Below are 19,946 nucleotides of genomic sequence, written 5' to 3' on the forward strand. Positions count from 1 at the left end.
CGACCTGCCAGCACTTTCATTTGGTAAGTCACATCGTCTTTTAATAGAAGGAAACATTCCATGAAGGAAAAATATACCTAAAAACAAAGATGATGTGACCTACCAAATGAAAGCGCCGGCAGGTCGACAGACACACAAACGAACACAAACATACACACAAAATTCAAGCCCTCGCAACAAACTGCCGCCCCCTCAGGAAAGAGGGAAGGAGAGGGAAAGACGAAAGGATGTGGGTTTTAAGGGAGAGGGTAAGGAGTCATTCTAGTCCCGGGAGCGGATAGACCTACCTTATGGGGAAAAAAGGACGGGTATACACTCGCACACACACACATATCCATCCACACATATACAGACACAAGCAGACATATTTAAAGACAAAGAGTTTGGGCAGAGATGTCAGTCAAGGCGGAAGTGCAGAGGCAAAGATGTTGTTGAATGACAGGTGAGGTATGAGTGGCGGCAACTTGAAATTAGCGGAGATTGAGGCCTGGTGGATAACGGGAAGAGAGGATATATTGAAGAGCAAGTTCCCATCTCCGGAGTTCGGATAGGTTGGTGTTAGTAGGAAGTATCCAGATAACCCGGACGGTGTAACACTGCGCCAAGATGTGCTGGTCGTGCACCAAGGCATGTTTAGCCACAGGGTGATCCTCATTACCAACAAACACTGTCTGCCTGTGTTCGTTCATGCGAAGGAAGTTCATTTGAGGAAGTCGTATTCCTGCTGGAGAGCCACATTCAGAGTCTCATCCAGTCCCGGAAAGTATCCTGTCACAAGTGGGGCACTTTTGGGGTTCTTCTGTGGGCGGTCCTGGGTTTGAAAGGATGAGGAAGTGGCTCTGGTTATTTGCTTCTGTACCAGGTCGGGAGGGTAGTTGCGGGATGCGAAAGCTGTTTGCTGGTTGTTGGTGTAATGGTTCAGGGATTTCGGACTGGAGCAGATTCGTTTGCCACGAAGACCTAGGTAGTAGGGAAGGGACCGTTTGATGTGGAATGGGTGGCAGCTGTCATAATGGAGGTACTGTTGCTTGTTGGTGGGTTTGATGTGGACGGACGTGTGAAGCTGGCCATTGGACAGATGGAGGTCAACGTCAAGGAAAGTGGCATGGGATTTAGAGTAGGACCAGGTGAATCTGATGGAACCAAAGGAGTTGAGGTTGGAGAGGAAATTCTGGAGTTCTTCTTCACTGTGAGTCCAGATCATGAAGATGTCATCAATAAATCTGTACCCAACTTTGGGTTTGCAGGCCTGGGTAACCAAGAAGGCTTCCTCTAAGCGACCCATGAATAGGTTGGCGTACGAGGGGGCCATCCTGGTACCCATGGCTGTTCCCTTTAATTGTTGGTAGGTCTGGCATTCAAAAGTGAAGAAGTTGTGGGTCAGGATGAAGCTGGCTAAGGTAATGAGGAAAGAGGTTTTAGGTAGGGTGGCAGGTGATCGGCGTGAAAGGAACTGCTCCATCGCAGCAAGGCCCTGGACGTGCGGAATATTTGTGTATAAGGAAGTGGCATCAATGGTTACAAGGATGGTTTCCGGGGGTAACAGACTGGGTAAGGATTCCAGGCGTTCGAGAAAGTGGTTGGTGTCTTTGATGAAGGATGGGAGACTGCATGTAATGGAATCCTTACCCAGTCAGTTTTGGAAAGTTTGTCTTGTATGTTTATTTACCTGAATGATTTGCTTTTCTGTGCGTTCTGAATGTGTTTTTCAATAAATAAAATACATTTTTCTCTGTTTATGTGTCAGAATTTTATTACATAAGAAGCACAACTGAAGTTAATTTGGAAAACAACTTCAGTCGTCCTTTTTTAAACCGCAATTTCAGCATAAAGGGAGTACAAGATCATGCTTTTGTAATGACAGTTTTATGCAATTTCAATGTATGTAACATATCATGCAATAATGTAATGCAGTATTTGCTACAGTTTTTTGTTGTTTCTGAAAACATACATCTAGGGACTCAAGTTTTTGCAAAATCTTGATTCATATATAGCACCCTAATAATCTGTACATGTAAGAGGAAAAATGTCACTGTGTCTGATGGGTACATTTAATCCACACTTATTTACTAGTATTAATAAATTGATGCAAATACAACATGTACACGTGCATTAAAGGCTATAAAAGCAATTCTTATAATTTCAATTTGTAATTTTAGTGTGACATTTTTAATTTATTTTAATTAGGAGTTACAAATTTTAGATGTGTGTTAATGCCCATAAAAGTGGTGGACATTTGCTGCAGTTTAATGACTGATTTTTTTTTCCCATCACACTTAATGAGGTAGTTTTCCACCAAATCATATATTTATAGGGCTCTGATTCTCACCACAAAACCAGATGGGTCTTGCTGCTTAACATTAGACTGTACCTGGCCAGAGAGTTTACGTTAACTGTACACAATCACTTTTCTCCATTTTAAGTAAGATGGCAGTACTATACACAGTCAGATATGTTTAATGTGTGGCCCTTGGATACTAAACATAAGTTACCAAGTTGGAAGTTGAATCTGTAATTTTATCATTTTATGGTAGTGTAACATTGTATTTCCCACAATTCTGATGGTGCTCACATTTGTCAAATGAAATATGTCACTAAAGGGAAATTGTATGTGGCCTGTGGATGCCCCATAATTTTAATTAGTAATGACTGCTGCTGCCCCAGCAAGCAATGCCTGCACTTCCTAGTGGTTTTTTTTCTCTCTTTCTTTTTTTACATCATCATTAGCAAACACTTTCCACTTATAACTTTGGACATTTCCAAATCACATTTCTCTATCATAAACCTTGTTGTATAATTACCTTCAGAATGGTCAGATCATCAACATTTAAGTCTTAATCTTCTGAAGCCATATGGAGGTCATTATAGTCCAATTATAATTACTTGACAGTTGACACATGTCACTTGCAGCTACAGTGTTGTCACAATGGCTGCCAGCTACTGCTCGGTTATAGGCAACACACAAATACGGTGGGTCACTTCACAAATGCTGTTATGCATAACACACAGTTCTGTTGGAAGTGGCTGACACAAGGTATGACAGAAATGCAAGATTCTCAGTCAAGATGCTATCCTCACCATTCCACTGCGATTAAAACTAATCTCTACGAGCAAACTGAAGACAGAAAAATTTCAGTTTCAGTGCTAAAAGCAAATTGTAATTTCTCGCGATCATTGGTTACCTGAAACTATCCTCACACTGGCTACACGACTGATCAGCAGTCCTGGTTGGCACAAGCAACACAGGCAGATTACAAAAGATAACAGCGAGAGAGGAAGAAAGTAAGAGCAAATAAAAAGGTCTACACAATGATGAAAATGATGTGGCAAAATATTAGAAATAAAAAAAAATTGCATTTAAACCAATTAATTGAATAAAAATAACAGTCTTTTGATTAGATGTAGAAATAGAAAAGTTTCAGTGCATTTGAAACTATGACATTCTTTCGAATTTATACACTAACCACTGTGCTATGTTGATGTTGTTGTATTTATGACTTCGATAATCGAGTTGCAATGATGAATTGCAGCCTTCTAAAATTCGCTTTTATGCAATGTCGTGCAAAACTTTCTAATGGAAGCCAATCTCTGTGATTATAATAACTGTGTATGGGACAATGAATCACTTCTTGTGTGGAAGAGTCCACTAAAAGAAAGCTGGACAAGGAATTGGAAGTGAACTGACCAACTGTCATTGTAGTTTGGCAGCTGCAAATGGCTAGGGAATGATGTTTATTGCTCTGATTGGAGGAAATGAGCTACAACATGTTAAGTGTCAAATATCAAGTAATTTTAACTGGACTGTGCTGGCTATGTCTGGTGATCATTGCACCCTCGTTACTACAGCAGATATCTCAGTGCAGAACAGCAACTCAGAGGGCAATAGTGTGTGGCATGTAAACTAACTCATCAGGCACCTGCAATATACTGTACTCCTCTTCCCTTTGGAAGAAGATAGCAAAGGCATTTCATTCAATACATAAACAGTGGTTGTGGCAGAGGTGACAGTTAAGGACATGGAAAGTATTATCAATGTTAGCTTAATATTTGAATATAATAGAAAGAAACATTCCACATGGGAAAAATATATTAAAAAAGATGCTGTGACTTCCCAAACGGGAAAGCACTGGTAGATAGACACAATAAAAAACACATGAACACACACACACAAATATCAAGCTTCGCAACCCATGGTTGCTTCATCAGGAAAGAGGGAAGGAGAGGGAAAGACGAAAGAATGTAAGTTTTAAGGGAGAGGGTAAGGAGTCATTCCAATCCCGGGAGCGGAAAGACTTACCTTATGGGGAAAAAGGGACAGGTATACACTCATGCACACACACACATATATCCATCCGCACATATACAGACACAAGCAGACATATGTAAAGGCAAAGAGTTTGGGCAGAGATGTCGGTCAAGGCGGAAGTACAGAGGCAAAGATGTTGATGAGTGACAAGTGATGTACGAGGGGCGGCAACTTGAAATTAGCAGAGTTTGAGGCCAGGTGGGTAACGGGAAGAGAGGATATATTGAAGGGCAAGTTCCCATCTCCGGAGTTCTGATAGGTTGGTGTCAGTTGGAAGTATCCAGATAACCCGGACGGTGTAACACTGTGCCAAGATGTGCTGGCCGTGCACCAAGGCATGTTTAGCCACAGGGTGATCCTCATTACCAATAAACACTGTCTGCCTGTGTTCGTTCATGCGAATGGACAGTTTGTTGCTGGTCAATCCCACATAGAAGGCTTCACAGTGTAGGCAGGTCAGTTGGTAAATCACGTGGGTGCTTTCACATGTGGCTCTGCCTTTGATCGTGTACACCTTCCTGGTTACAGGATTGGAGTAGATGGTGGTGGGAGGGTGTATGGGACAGGTTTTACACCGGGAGGGGGGGGGGGGGGGGGGGGGGGGGGGGGTTTACAAGGGTAGGAGCGAGAGGGTAGGGAAGGTGGTTTGCGGACTTCATAGGGATGAACCAAGAGGTTACAAAGGTTAGGTGGACAGTGGAAAGACATTCTTGGTGGATTTGGGAGGATTTCATGAAGGATGGATCTCATTTCAGGGCAGAATTTGAGGAAGTCGTATCCCTGCTGGAGAGCCACATTCAGAGTCTGATCCAGTCCCGGAAAGTATCCTGTCACAAGTGGGGCACTTCTGGGGTTCTTCTGTGGGATGTTCTGGGTATGAGAGGATGAAGAAGTGGCTCTGGTTATTTGCTTCTGTACCAGGTCGGGAGGGTAGTTGCGGGATGCGAAAACTGTTTTCAGGTTGTTGGTGTAATGGTTGAGGGATTCGGGATTGGAGCAGATTTGTTTGCCACGAGGACCTAAGCTGTAGGGAAGGGGACCGTTTGATATGGAATGGGTGGCAGCTGTCATAATGGAGGTACTGTTGCTTGTTGGTGGGTTTGATGTGGGCGGATGTGTGAAGCTGGCCATTGGACAGATAGAGGTCAATGTCGAGGAAAGTGGCATGGGATTTGGAGTAGGACCAGGTGAATCTGATGGAACCAAAGGAGTTGAGGTTGGAGAGGAAATTCTGGAGTTCTTCTTCACTGTGAGTCCAGATCATGAAAATGTCATCAATAAATCTGTACCAAACTTTGGGTTGGCAGGCCTGGGTAACCAAGAAGGCTTCCTCTAAGCGACCCATGAATAGGTTGGCATATGAGGGGGCCATCCTGGTACCCATGGCTGTTCCCTTTAATTGTTGGTATGTCTGGTTTTCAAAAGTGAAGAAGTTGTGGGTCAGGATGAAGCTGGCTAAGGTAATGAGGAAAGAGGTTTTAGGTAGGGTGGCAGGTGATCGGCGTGAAAGGAAGTGCTCCATCGCAGCGAGGCCCTGGACGTGCGGGATATTTGTGTATAGGGATCAATGGTTACAAGGATGGTTTCTGTGGGTAACAGATTGGGTAAGGATTCCAGGCATACAAGAAAGTGGTTGGTGTCTTTGATGAAGGGTGGGAGACTGCATGTAATGGGTTGAAGGTGTTGATCTACATAGGCAGAGATATGTTCTATGGGGGCTTGGTAACCAGCTACAATGGGGCATCCGGGATGTTTGGGTTTGTGAATTTTAGGAAGTAGGCAGAAGGTAGCGGTGCGGAGTGTCAGTGGGGTCAGGAGGTCGATGGAGTCGGGTGAAAGGTTTTGAAGGGGGCCTAAGGTTCTGAGGATTCCTTGAAGCTCTGCCTGGACATCAGGAATAGGATTACCTTGGCAAACTTTGTATGTAGTGTTGTCTGAAAGCTGACACAGTCCCTCAGCCACATACTCCCGATGATCAAGTACCACGGTCGTTGGAACCCTTGTCAGCCGGAAGAATAATGATGGATTGGTCAGCTTTCAGATCACGGATAACCTGGGCATCAGCTGTGGTGATGTTGGGAGTAGGATTAAGGTTTTTCAAGAAAGACTGAAAGGCAAGGCTGGAAGTGAGAAATTACTGGAAGGTTTGGAGAGGGTAATTTTGAGGAAGAGGAGGTGGGTCCCGGTGTGATGGAGGACGGAACTGTTCCAGGCCGAGTACAATTTGGATAGTGTCTTGGGGAGTTGGAGCATTGGGAGTAGGATTAGGATTATTTTTCTTCGTGGCAAAATGATATTTCCAGCAGAGACTACGAGTGTAGGATAGTAAATCTTTGACGAGGGCTGTTAGGTTGAAGCTGGGAGTGGGGCTGAAGGTGAGGCCTTTGGATAGGACAGAGGTTTGGGATTGGGAGAGAGGTTTGGAGGAAAGGTTAACTACTGTGTTGTGGTTCCAGATTGTGTTGACTAGAATTTAGAGGTTTTGGGGGGAGTGGAGCTGGAAGTGGGAGATTGAGTAGATGGGAGAGACTGGGTCTGTGTGCAATGAGAGGAGGCTGAGGTTTGTTGGAAAGGTTGTGGAGGGTGGGCGAGTTGCCTTTACGGAGGTGGGAAACCAGGAGATTTGAATAGTTTTTTGAGGTGGAGGGCGGTATGCTGTTCTAATTTGCGGTTGGCCTGTAGGAGGATGCTCTAAACAGCCAGTGTGGATGTGGGAGAGGAAAGATTGAGGACTTTGATTAGGGATAGGAGTTGATGTGTGTGTTCACTGGCTGAGTTGATGTGTAGGTGAAGGATTAGGTGGGTGAGAGCTATGGATTGTTCAGTTTGGAACTGGTATAGGGACTGATGGAAAGAAGGGTTACAGCCAGAGATGAGAACTTTAAGTGTGAGGCCTTTGGGGGTAATGCCAAATGTCAGACAAGCCTGAGTGAATAAAATAAGGGAGCGTAATCTGGCTAGGGCAAAGGCATGTTTGCGGAGGGATGTAAATAAAACTTAATGGGGTCATTGTGGGGATGTTGTGAGGGTGACATGGTATTAGAAGGTGGAAAGTGTAACATGAGGCTAAAGTGAAAATAAGAATATATGGGGAGAAATAAAGATGAAGTAGAAAGCAACTGGAGTTGTGGTGTGAAAAAAGTCGAAAAAGTGTTGGTTTAAGCTGAGCTATGTTGATCCTGTGGTGAACTTAGGTTGGTAAACAACGATGTGTAAAAAGGTTAGGTAGTTGTTTTGTCTCCAAAACACTTTAAAGGGTTGAGAAATACAGGAAAATTTTGACAAAACTGCGTGTAAATGTATCAAAAGGACTGGTTATGTGGTGGCAGATTATGAAGATGAGGCTAACAATTGTCTGACGAAGAAATAAGATATATATGAAAAAAGTCTTAAAATTTGTGAATACTTTTCTCAAAAAAGAAATAGAATTCTATATGTATAGATAGTAAAGAACAATTTTCCTGTTATTTAACAAAAAGAAAAAAAACAGTGAAGATGCTCTAACTCCAGCAATACATGGCTCTGTAGAAAATAAATAAATACAAAAGTGATTTGTAAGCAAACATGAGTGAACTCCAACCTCAAGACAAATATTTATGCTTAAGGCATGACAGAAGATTAAAATTTAATGTCCTGTCAATAGTGTGGTCATTAGAGATTGAGCAGAAGTTTGGATTACGAAAGGAGCCATTCCAGCATTCAAAAAGAGCTACATCTACATCTATACTCCGCAAGCCACCCAACGGTGTGTAACGGAGGGCACTTTACCTCCCTTTCCTGTTCCAGTCGTGTATGGTTCGCAGGAAGAACGACTGTCTGAAAGCCTCTGTGCGCGCTCTAATCTCTCTAATTTTACATTCGTGATCTCCTCGGGAGGTATAAGTAGGGGGAAGCAATATATTCGATACCACATCCAGAAACGCACCGTCTCGAAACCTGGCGAGCAAGCTACACCGCGATGCAGAGCGCCTCTCTTGCAGAGTCTGCAACTTGAGTTTGTTAAACATCTCCGTAACGCTATCACGGTTACCAAATAACCCTGTGACGAAACGCGCCACTCTTCTTTGGATCTTCTCTATCTCCTCCATCAACCCGATCTGGTACGGATCCCACACTGATGAGCAATACTCAAGTATAGGTCGAACGAGTGTTTTGTAAGCCACCTCCTTTGTTGATGGACTACATTTTCTAAGGACTCTCCCAATGAATCTCAACCTGGTACCCGCCTTACCAACAATTAATTTTATATGATCATTCCACTTCAAATCGTTCCGCACGCATACTCCCAGATATTTTACAGAAGTAACTGCTACCAGTGTTTGTTCCACTATCATATAATCATACAATAAAGGATCCTTCTTTCTATGTATTCGCAATACATTACATTTGTCTATGTTAAGGGTCAGTTGCCACTCCCTGCACCAAGTGCCTATCCGCTGCAGATCTTCCTGCATTTCGCTACAATTTTTCTAATGCTGCAACTTCTCTGTATACTACAGCATCATCCGCGAAAAGCCGCATGGAACTTCCGACACTATCTACTAGGTCATTTTATATATATTGTGAAAAGCAATGGTCCCATAACACTCCCCTGTGGCACGCCAGAGGTTACTTTAACGTCTGTAGACGTCTCTCCGTTGATAACAACATGCTGTGTTCTGTTTTGCTAAAAACTCTTCAATCCAGCCACACAGCTGGTCTGATATTCCGTAGGCTCTTACTTTGTTTATCAGGCGACAGTGCGGAACTGTATCGAACGCCTTCCGGAAGTCAAGAAAAATAGCATCTACCTGGGAGCCTGTATCTAATATTTTCTGGGTCTCATAAACAAATAAAGCGAGTTGGGTCTCACACGATCGCTGTTTCCGGAATCCATGTTGATTCCTACATAGTAGATTCTGAGTTTCCAAAAACGACATGATACTCAAGCAAAAAACATGTTCTAAAATTCTACAACAGATCGACGTCAGAGATATAGGTCTATAGTTTTGTGCATCTGCTCGACGACCCTTCTTGAAGACTGGGACTACCTGTGCTCTTTTCCAATCATTTGGAACCTTCCGTTCCTCTAGAGACTTGCGGTACACGGCGGTTAGAAGGGGGGCAAGTTCTTTCGCGTACTCTGTGTAGAATCGAATTGGTATCCCGTCAGGTCCAGTGGACTTTACTCTGTTGAGTGATTCCAGTTGCTTTTCTATTCCTTGGACACTTATTTCGATGTCAGCCATTTTTTCGTTTGTGCGAGGACTTAGAGAAGGAACTGCAGTGTGGTCTTCCTCCGTGAAACAGCTTTGGAAAAAGGTGTTTAGTATTTCAGCTTTACGCTTGTCATCCTCTGTTTCAATGCCATCATCATCCCAGAGTGTCTGGACATGCTGTTTCGAGCCACTTACTGATTTAACGTAAGACCAGAACTTGCTAGGATTTTCTGTCAAGTTGGTACCTAGTATTTTTACTTTCGAATTCACTGAATGCTTCACGCGTAGCCCTCCTTACGCTAATTTTGACATCGTTTAGTTTCTGTTTGTCTGAGAGGTTTTGGCTGCGTTTAAACTTGGAGTGAAGCTCTCTTTGCTTTCGCAGTAGTTTCCTAACTTTGTTGTTGTATCATGGTGGGTTTTTTCCCATCCCTCACAGTTTTTACTCGGCACGTACCTGTCTAAAAACGCATTTTACAATTGCCTTGAACTTTTTCCATAAACACTCAACATTGTCAGTGTTGGAACAGAAATTTTCGTTTTTGATCTGTTAGGTAGTCTGAAATCTGCCTTCTATTACTCTTGCTAAACAGATAAACCTTCCTCCCTTTTTTTTTATATTCCTATTAACTTCCATATTTCAGGGGATGCTGCAATGGCCTTATGATCACTGATTCCCTGTTCTATTTTGGGAAATGGTGGAAAACCTAAATCTGGATAGCCAGATGGGGATTTTGAACCATCATCTCCCTGAATACAAGTTGAATGTGCTACCTACTGCACCACCTCACTCACTAATATTTAGTTTTAGTTTGGCCCATTATAAGTAGTCATTTGGAGTTTTGACTCTTCAGTGTTTGATCCATTGTTGCTGGCAACACTAAGTTACCTATCCAGTCTTGCGTCCCACATTCATCCTGCAGGAAATTTTTTTTACAAAAATCCCAGCTCCAGAGTTTGATACCTTTTTTTCTTAAAAAATTAATTTATGTTAACCCTGCTACAGCTGTATATGGTATGATACAGCAGTTACTATGTAAGCACTCCTCTTCTGAAGCAAACTACACATTAAAAGTAAAGTAGAAAACAAAGCCCTGGCAAAAAGCAAAGCCGTGATGACAGGTTGTGAGACATCCCTGTGAAGCTTGGCTGGTGTGAAAGTTTCCCACGCATGAAAGGTTCCAACTTCAAGCGCACATATATCACGCACTTTTAACCGGCTGGCAATTTAAAGATTCTATGTTAATATACATATAAAACTACAACCCTAAACTAATCCTGTCATCCCAATTATTGCTGGTAGTGCTCTGATGACTAACTGCAGAGCCAATGTGAGTGTGTGATAGTCTTCAACATAGGACAGCAAAACATGTCTTGTCTAATTCCTTGTTACTATGTCATACCACAAGCTCTTACCCAATCAAGACAGATGAAAATCCACTAAAATGAATTGAAATTACTTTGTGCTCTGAGAGGAAGAGACTATGTGCTGGCACTAGGTTTCACCCTCTCCTTTCTCTCTACATCTCATCATCACAAATGCTACACGACACTACACTACACTACGGCACACACGCTTACTCGCACATGCACGCGTGCAGTTTTCATACTTCGCGAAAGAATGACGCTGCAGGTGCGAAGGCTATTGCTCGACTGTGTGTAACTCATAAGAAACAGAACTACAAATTAGGGTATCATGAATGGTCAAAATATTGTTTGACCCTTCGTGAGAGTGTCATGAAGATGGTGAAGAAACTGAACTGCCAGAGTCTTAAAGACAGACACAAAATATCCTGAGAAAGCCTACTTAGATAGTTTCAAGAACTATCTTTAAATGTTGACTCTACGAGTTACTACAATCTGCTAAGTATAATTCCCTCAGGGATTTGTGAGGGTGAGATTAGATCAATTACAGTGCACTCACAGGAATTTAAATGTTATTCTTCATGTGCTCCACATAGAAATGGAACACAAAGCAGCTCTAATAACTCGTACAATGGGAGATACCCTCTGCTGTGCACTTGACATTAGTTTGCAAAATGTGGATGTAAATGTAGAGTATGCCCGAATCATTCTACAATTTTTTACATTAACAGACAAACAACAAAATCAAAATCATACCTTAATTTCAAATATGGCTGCAGTTTCTGCAAATAGCTGGTATATGCTGACAAATGGGTGCTTAGCTTTCCTAGACACGGTAGTGTTTCAAGTGAGACTAGTGGTTCCATTTCCAAACTAGCTTGAAATTCTCTATAACCTTGTTCAATAGCACGCAAGTAGTGTGCATTGTTTCGCAAATGGGAAGACAACTGCAAAAGTAAAAATAATTTAAATGTTTCAGACACAATATTTCATTAAATGCAAATTAATATTGCTAAAAATACATAGAGTATTCAAACATTACAAATATAATCTTAACCTTAATATGTCTGGCATCATTAATTTAAGTGTCAGACATGATCTTTTCAAATGCCATAAAGACATGAGCAGAAAGGACGGTTAAGAGTTTAACATCCTTTCAACAAAGTCAGTAGATATAGGGAAAATTAATAATGGAAAAGGACAGGAAAGGATATTGGCTGCTGTGTTTAGGAAACATCCTGTCACTCATGACAAGTGAATATGGTATCCCTGAGAAACCTAAATCAAGGTGACTTGATGAGGATTACAACACAGATTAATTACAAGTTGGACAAACCAACTTTCAGAGGCATATACCTATGAGCTGTAGTCAAAAACTTGCTTAGAATAGGAGATACAGTGTGCTGTGTGTTCATGCTCTCCACTGTGAATCATTGTGGCATCCTCTGTGGGGACTGCTACATCTACATTTGCTTTCAAGTTATGTAAGCCATATGGGGCACTACATTTTACAACCACAGTCTAATTACTAAATATATGACTGATCAAGCTAGCAAATAATTTAATAACTACAGTAATTTGGAAAGTTATGCTGGAAACTTAACTGTCCAGGTAAAGAGGACAGCAGGTTAGAGTTCAACATATCACTTGCCATGCTGCAATCATTAGTGACAGAGCTCTGGCTCATTTGGGAAAGGATGGGGCAAGAAACTTTCTGTGGTCTTGTAATTTCCTCAGCCATGAATATCTTTAACTCAGGGGGTTATAAGTGGATTTGACACACACTCCTCCTCCTCCTCCTAAAAAAAAAAAAAAAAACACGTCACACTGAAATAGGACTTAAGTTTCTGCTAATCAAGCAAAAACTACATTGGTAAATTTAATCATCAGAAACATCTCAAATTAAGAAGCAACTTGGAAATACTATTTCAGAACACTAAAAGTAAACTACCAGCAAGATGGAGCACCATATCAATGAATAAAGAGAATATTGTTTGAAGGGCAGGAAGAAGTATTAATCCCACTTTTAAAACAGTTGAAGAAAATAATTCACTAGAAATAAAGAAATAGTGGGAAAGGCATTTAGACTATCAAAGAGAATGTTGTGTATTAACCAGCTAGCACAACTTAATCAACAACTTTACAATTATAATCTTAAGATTGCCTCCTACCTTCAAAATCATGCCACATAAGTCTCAAGCACTGAATATATTTTTAAAATTTAATATTAGCTGAGCTACGTAAAAATGCCTAAATGTTGCTTGCTGCTTATTAACTGTGAATGTAGATCAGTCTATATGAAGCACAAGTGCCATAAACAGAATATTTGTGTGCTTAGATATGGTTGTGTTAGAGCTGCCGAAGTTTGTCTACTTTGTATTGTCAGGTTTGAAAGTACTCATTCTAGTATTTTAAAAGCAACTGTGTGAACTGAAGTTTGATTGATTGAATACTTCTAGCAAGCCATCCTCAAACAGGACACGTTAACTAACGTCAACGTGGAGTTATACAAGGTTTGTGACATCACTTCCTGTAATTTCACATCAAAGACCAATTGCCTTGATTGAAACACGAAATAAGTTCTGCAATATTTTGGGTTCAAACGGCTCTGAGCACTATGGGACTTAACATCTGAGGTCATCAGTCCCCTAGAACTTAGAATTACTTAAACCTACCTAACCTAAGGACATCACACACATCCATGCCCGAGGCAGGATTCGAACCTGCAACCGTAGCGAATATTTTGGGACTGTGCTACAAAAAGCTGAAGCAACAAGTGGCAAAGGTGCACTCTATGACACAAGCAGAGCTTGTGTGTTCAGTTGAAGCTCATATTTGGCAGATTTTGTATTATTACTTAAATCCTACGAATATATGTTGTTTCTAAGTACCAGCACATTGATGCTTTATTGAAAATGCGTTACTGGTAGGATTTATTACAGTCAGTTTCTGTCTCTATTTTCACCTTTACATTTTCTAAAAGGCTGCGGGACTTTCTTATTAAAATAGAAGAAATATTTTATGTTAATATTATATTAATGTAAATACACATTATGTAAATATACATGCGCTCTCTCTCCGGAGTGAGTTCATCCAATTTTGTGACGTTCTATCAGCTGGTTTCTTTAATCACTAGACAAGAAACTTTCCTTTTTGTCTTTAACATGTTAGTGAATACTGGAGTTTTTATTTTACAGACAGAACATCGCACGTAGCATACAGCCAAGGGAGGAATCTTGCACTTTATTAGAGCTACAGTAGGCATTTTATGCACATCCATTCTCTTAGATAAACTGTGTAGTATGCAAGCCAGATACAACTATTAGGTCTACAACTTTGCTTCCGCGTTTTGCAATAGACGGCAGTAGCGACAAGTGGAGTCCAGGTGGTTGGTCATAGGTACAATACAGTAGGCTTAGGCATCTGTAAACATAATGCCATAAAAATATTAGTCGATTTGTGATTGCATCATAAAGTTATTCTCGATTAAGTACATCAACTTACGTGCTCATTTATTGCCATTTGCAGGAAGTTTTAATTTTCTGCTTTAACATGAAGAAATATGTGGCTGTGGCTCTTAAAATGCTGGGTACGACCAATGGTGAAGGAACTTTTAGTGCAAGAACGTGCAGAGAATGTTTAAAATGTCTTAAGAATGGTGATTTTGATGCCTAAGACTGGCATGGCAGTGGAAGATAGAATGTTTCTGTAGCTACTGAAACAGACGAAGACAGTCACAGGACATCATTACCGAAAGCAATTGATGCATTTGAGCCCAGCACTGAAACACAAACAGCCACAATACAGCGATAGAGATGTAAAGGTAATTTTGCAGGAGGCCAGTGCTCGACGCCATGTCGTAAAACGCATCAAAATATACATGGAAATGTTGAAATGAGAAGTCCTACCCTGCCCGCAGATTTCTCCATACATTGCTCTCTCTAACTACCACCTTTTTCGGTCAGTGGTATACAGTCTGGCTGACCAGCACTTCCGATCATATGAACATGTAAAAATTAAACAGATTCATGGATCCCCACAAAAGACGACCAGTTCCTCCCCCCACGGGATTTGTATGCTATCCAAAAGATGGGAGAATGTAGTGGCCAGTGATGGGCAATACTATGAGTCATAATTTTTTGTACTTTTTCACAATAAAGCCCCAAACTTCGAGAAAAAAATGGCAGAAGAAAAGTTGTAGATGTAGTAACAGCTGCCACTGGAGAGTGCCACTGCCACGTATTGTGTTAACTAGCACATTGCATATGCTGTGGATGCTGGTCTCTTGCGAGGTTAGATTTCCTGTCCACGTCACATTAGCTGTCTCGTCCCCCGTGAGGACAGCAAAAAAAGGCCTATACCATTGTCAAAATTCAGAATCCTATTAGTTCATGACCAATAATACTTTCCTTTTCACTAGAATCAGATGATGTGTCACTCTAATATCTGTGACAAGTTCATGTAAAATGCTGCCCTCTCCTCTGTTGTTGGATTTGAGTCTGGACCCTTCATCAAAACTCACCATGATGTCTGTAGTCCTCCTAGCTGGATCGGAATTGCAGAAAGACATTTACAGCTGTGTCAAAATCTATCCTGAATGCCTTTTGTAGAGCCTAAGACCTTCTGATAATCTTGACTGTTGGATTTCCCATTCATAATATACATGTCACAGAGTAGATCCATTATTTTGTTGTTTTAGTATTCTACAAAAGCAGAATTCAACATTTCAGATCAGTATAGCCAATATGAAAGTGAAACAGAGGCATTGGGCTATCTTAAATGGGAACCTTTGGAAGAAAGGCAACGCTGTTGAGACTCGGGTAGATAATTTTGGAGACTGGTATGCAACAAGACTGTGCAATAGCTTTTATCATCCCTATTGTATGACTTACATACTGACAAGGGAGCAACATAAGTCCTGCTGCATGAAATGCAAGATATATACCTTTATGCTAAACTGAACAAACAAAAGGAATGACAGACTGCCAGAAATGGCTGCACATGTTCTATACACAAACATTATGTAATTACTAAAATAGTATCTTAGAAAATCATCCATGAGCAATGGAATTAGAGATGGCTGACTAGTAGTATACAGACACCAAATTAGTAGCCATCTTAATCAGTAACAACTCATCCACCAACCATAACTCACCAAGTACAGTCCGATGCAATCTCAAGGCATGCCCGTCTTGCTCGATGACATCCAAGGTGTACTCAATAGGACTGACTTTGGGCTGCCCAATGGTAGTTACTTTCCCACACTGGATTGGTAAGCAATTTTCTTCACTGTGACCCTTCTACCCACAGCTGCTTTTCGTAATAGCCAACACTGACTGCTGTCATCATCAGAATGTTATCACCCCCTGGTAAATGACTGGTGGCAACAGTTCTATGCAGATCAAGGTATCGTGCAACAACCTTCACATGTGGCACATGAGAAAAACTTGTGACTACTCAGTCCTGGAGATAGTGTCCTATGTTTCAAGCACCTTCAGTTTGGCTACAATCAGATATCCTGATAGGGTGAAGTGGGGTAAGTGTAACCGCGTTTTGACATAGTTCAACTTTGACACCAAATTGCCAACTTGTTTTTGAAGATATGATTTTGAAATTTCTCATGCTTACAGTTTGACTTATTGACTTTTAAACAATATACATTTTGTTTTTGAAAAAAATTATATGGTCAAATAATTGTTTTCAAAATTTTGTGTTGTGAGGTTACACTTGCCGCATGGTTCGGGGCAAGTGTAACCCCGCATTGTTGTACCCATACAGAACATTGTAAAAGAGGCTTGGGGTAAGTGCCCAGATTACCCAATTTTTACTGAATTTGAGGATTTTTAAATTATTAAGATATCTTAAATTTTACTCAAGATATGAACTTTTTTGCACATGCCTCTTTGTATATTATGAAATACACAGAAAATGTTAGCTAAACTAAAAAATAAGTGTTAGCCTAAACCATAAAACACTGAAACAGAATGCTTCATAGATGATTTATTTTTGATTTAGGCCAGTAATTTATTAGTTTCAATTCTACAAAAGTAATATTTTTTCTTTAGTAGGCAATTTAACAACAATAATAAAATATCTAGTATCAAGAGAAAAGAAAAATTCCCTTTGTAAGTTCACTTTCTATTATTTTTCATGGTAATTGAACTAAAGTTGTTGGCAATTTGTGTTTAATGCTAAACTGCCCTAATTCAACTTATTATATCCACACTTAGGCCTTAACTATTATTTAGTCACTGAATGTTGTATGAATCAAATGTAACACCAAATGTCAGGTCTCCCCTGTGACCCAAAGTAGGCTCAAGCACCACTGAAATGACATCAGAGGATGGAATTTCAGTCTCATCTCTTCTATCAGGCCAGTAGAATGTGGTGCCATGCTTTGTCTATTTTTGCATCTGAGGAAAATCACTTCTGGATCTCCTATATCACTAATTTTGGTAACTTGGCCAATAAAATGAACTTTCTTACATTTTGTTGCAAAAGCTACCAGAACATAGTTTCCAACTGTAATTTTATCTTTGGCTTCAAAAAAGTTTGCTTCTTCTTCTTCTTCTTCTTCTTCTTCTTCTTCTTCTTCTTCTTCTTCTTCACATTTTACATTTCTTTCTTGAGATTGTCCAGTGTTGTTATGGTCCCATTTTCTCCATCACTACTTATTAAAGATAGGCCTCCTTCAGTTTCACTTTCTTCACTTGATACAACTTGCAGTCTTTTTTTCTTGTTACCCACATGAGCAATCAGGGATTTTTTTTCCACACCATTCCGAGATGACATTTCGGATTTGGAAGATTTACTTTTCATTACCAAGACCTTTTTTATGCCAATAATGCTTCTTTGTTTTGCTTTCTCCTTATTATTCTTGTTTCCTTTAAAATCTTTTTCTTTATAAATGGCATCTTGAAAAGTGATAACTTCAGCTCCCGGTGCAATCCATTTCTTCTTTGTTTTACCTTTGGGACTACACTGTCTGAATGTTTCCAATAATAAGCTTTCAAATGACAAATCAGAAGTTCCAGAACATAATGAAACATTGGTTAGCTCGGGAATGGTTGAGAAAGAACTCTGATACTGGGAGAACTGCAGGGCTCAGTAGATGTAGGTCTATAAAATTCTGGAGGTTGTTCAGCTGGAAGCTGAGTACTTTCTGTTAGAACGTAGCTTCCACACAGTCTATGGCTGCATTATCGTGAGCTGGCTATGCATTTGTTCCTGCAAAAGATTTGGTATGAGCTACATATCTTTTATACGCCTCCGGATCATATTTAGTTTTATCAATTACTTCTCTACTGTAGGGGAATATTCCTGCTTTTTGAAAACCACTTTTCAGCAATTCAGCTGGTGTTTCATTCCATAGAGCAGTGAGGAGACTGGAAAAGTCACGTTTGCTAATTTTTACCCCTTGATGATGTCTTTAGTGATGAGTTAACTTTTGGTCCCAAGTTGATTTCACACTCTTAAACACTGCTACATCCATTGGCTGCAGGATGAATTATCATTCTCAACATTGTTGTCAGTCAAACAGTGCTTCACATACTGTACTGTAATTGAAATGGTGGCATTCTTTACAGTTCTGTGTCATATTTTATAAAAGGAAACATGGTTTAAAAATATAGTAAAATTAAATAAAAAATAAAATATTCCCACACAAAGTCAGTAGACCTACAAATCCAGCACATCAGGTATTCTGGTATCCATATGTACAGGAACGCCAGTTTAGTTGATCTGGTGTGATAGCAAAAACAAGATTATGGCTTAAATAAATAAATATGTTCCAGTAAGTTTGTTTGCGGCGAGTGTAACCCCCCCCCCCCCCCCCCCCCCCCCCGTTACACTTGCCCCAGCCGATTGGTTACACTTGCCCCACATGGGAAAAAGTTGGGGTAAGTGTAACCATGCCTGGCATATCAAGAGCTTTATCAGTAGAGTAAAACAAATCTCATATTTGAAATTATCATGCAAAAGTTAGTGTGTAACCAAAAAATTGTGCAGTTATCTTTAAAACTGCAAAAATGACAGACCACCAAATTCTGAGCATGTCACTCTCTCGCAGAGTGAAAATGTAGATGTCAATTCAAGTCCAAAAATTAATTACCAATTTATGTCAGATTTGACAACTTATGGTTAAATATAAAAAAGAAAGGAGTAAATTAACATGTGTGATAGGTCAGAGGTAAAAATACAGCTTCTTTTAGGCACCATAAGCCGTGGTTACACTAACCCCATGGTTACACTTACCCCACTTCACCCTACCTTATTTTTAGCCCACTATGTGATCAACTGCCACAGTGACAGACAGTACAATGTTTGACAGTATGCCAGTCATGTGACACACTGAAATATCCATTCACCATGGCACATCTGTCTCTTTACATCACAGCGTCTCTCTCTAGAGGGACCTCTCACATGCTCAGTATTTACTGTGCAGTAATACTGTGTCAATATAGTGCAGACAAGGGCAAAACGAAGAATGGCACAATACTACTGCTCAATATTTGTTCCTGGGGTGTGTCAGAGCTCTACCTTCATAGCATACATGTCAGAGTTCAACAATGTGGAACTCTTATTTATTGTGACCTAGTAGTTTCCCCACAAAACACAAGCAAAAATTATGCAGAATGAACAAAATGGGTATGAAAAGGTTCCAGTAAAAATTCAATGGGCCAGCAGCTCAACCATGTCAACATAGGTTTGCAAACAACAACAACAGCAACAACAATTTACAAATTAAACAAATGAACTATGTAACTTACTGTGTATACGAAATTACATGACTATAATAATTATATGTGAACGAACATGGAATACAAAGAAAGTAATTCCAATTTTTTAAAGCAAACCTTTGAATTAACTGGACTTAATTTCTCATGTGATGCTTGAAGCCGCTGCTCGGTGTATGTGTGAAAGTCTGACAGAGCTGAACACAATTCACGAACATGAAGCCCAGCTTGTGATATCACATGCTGAATGTAGATATGCCGCTTACGGTCATGGGTTGGCACATTTAGCTCATTCAATTCACTATTGGCTGGAACATTAAAACATGTGATGGTCCTAAAAAA

At 40.4% G+C, this 19,946-nt stretch overlaps 1 protein-coding gene across 1 annotated transcript in view; it reads right to left on the bottom strand.

Moving 5' to 3' along the window:
- Positions 1-19,946, bottom strand: part of LOC126184219 (protein phosphatase 1 regulatory subunit 21) — a 195,560-nt gene that overhangs the window by 80,537 nt on the left and 95,077 nt on the right. Inside the window, exons 6-7 of the mRNA XM_049926590.1 lie at positions 19,725-19,912; positions 11,626-11,816 (exon numbers count right to left, since the gene is read on the bottom strand). Of these exons, the coding sequence (XP_049782547.1) occupies positions 11,626-11,816; positions 19,725-19,912 (379 nt within the window). The remainder of the gene's footprint in view (positions 1-11,625; positions 11,817-19,724; positions 19,913-19,946) is intronic.

The sequence above is a fragment of the Schistocerca cancellata genome, chromosome 1, assembly GCF_023864275.1.
Source record: "Schistocerca cancellata isolate TAMUIC-IGC-003103 chromosome 1, iqSchCanc2.1, whole genome shotgun sequence".
NCBI classification, from domain to species: Eukaryota; Metazoa; Arthropoda; class Insecta; order Orthoptera; family Acrididae; genus Schistocerca; species Schistocerca cancellata.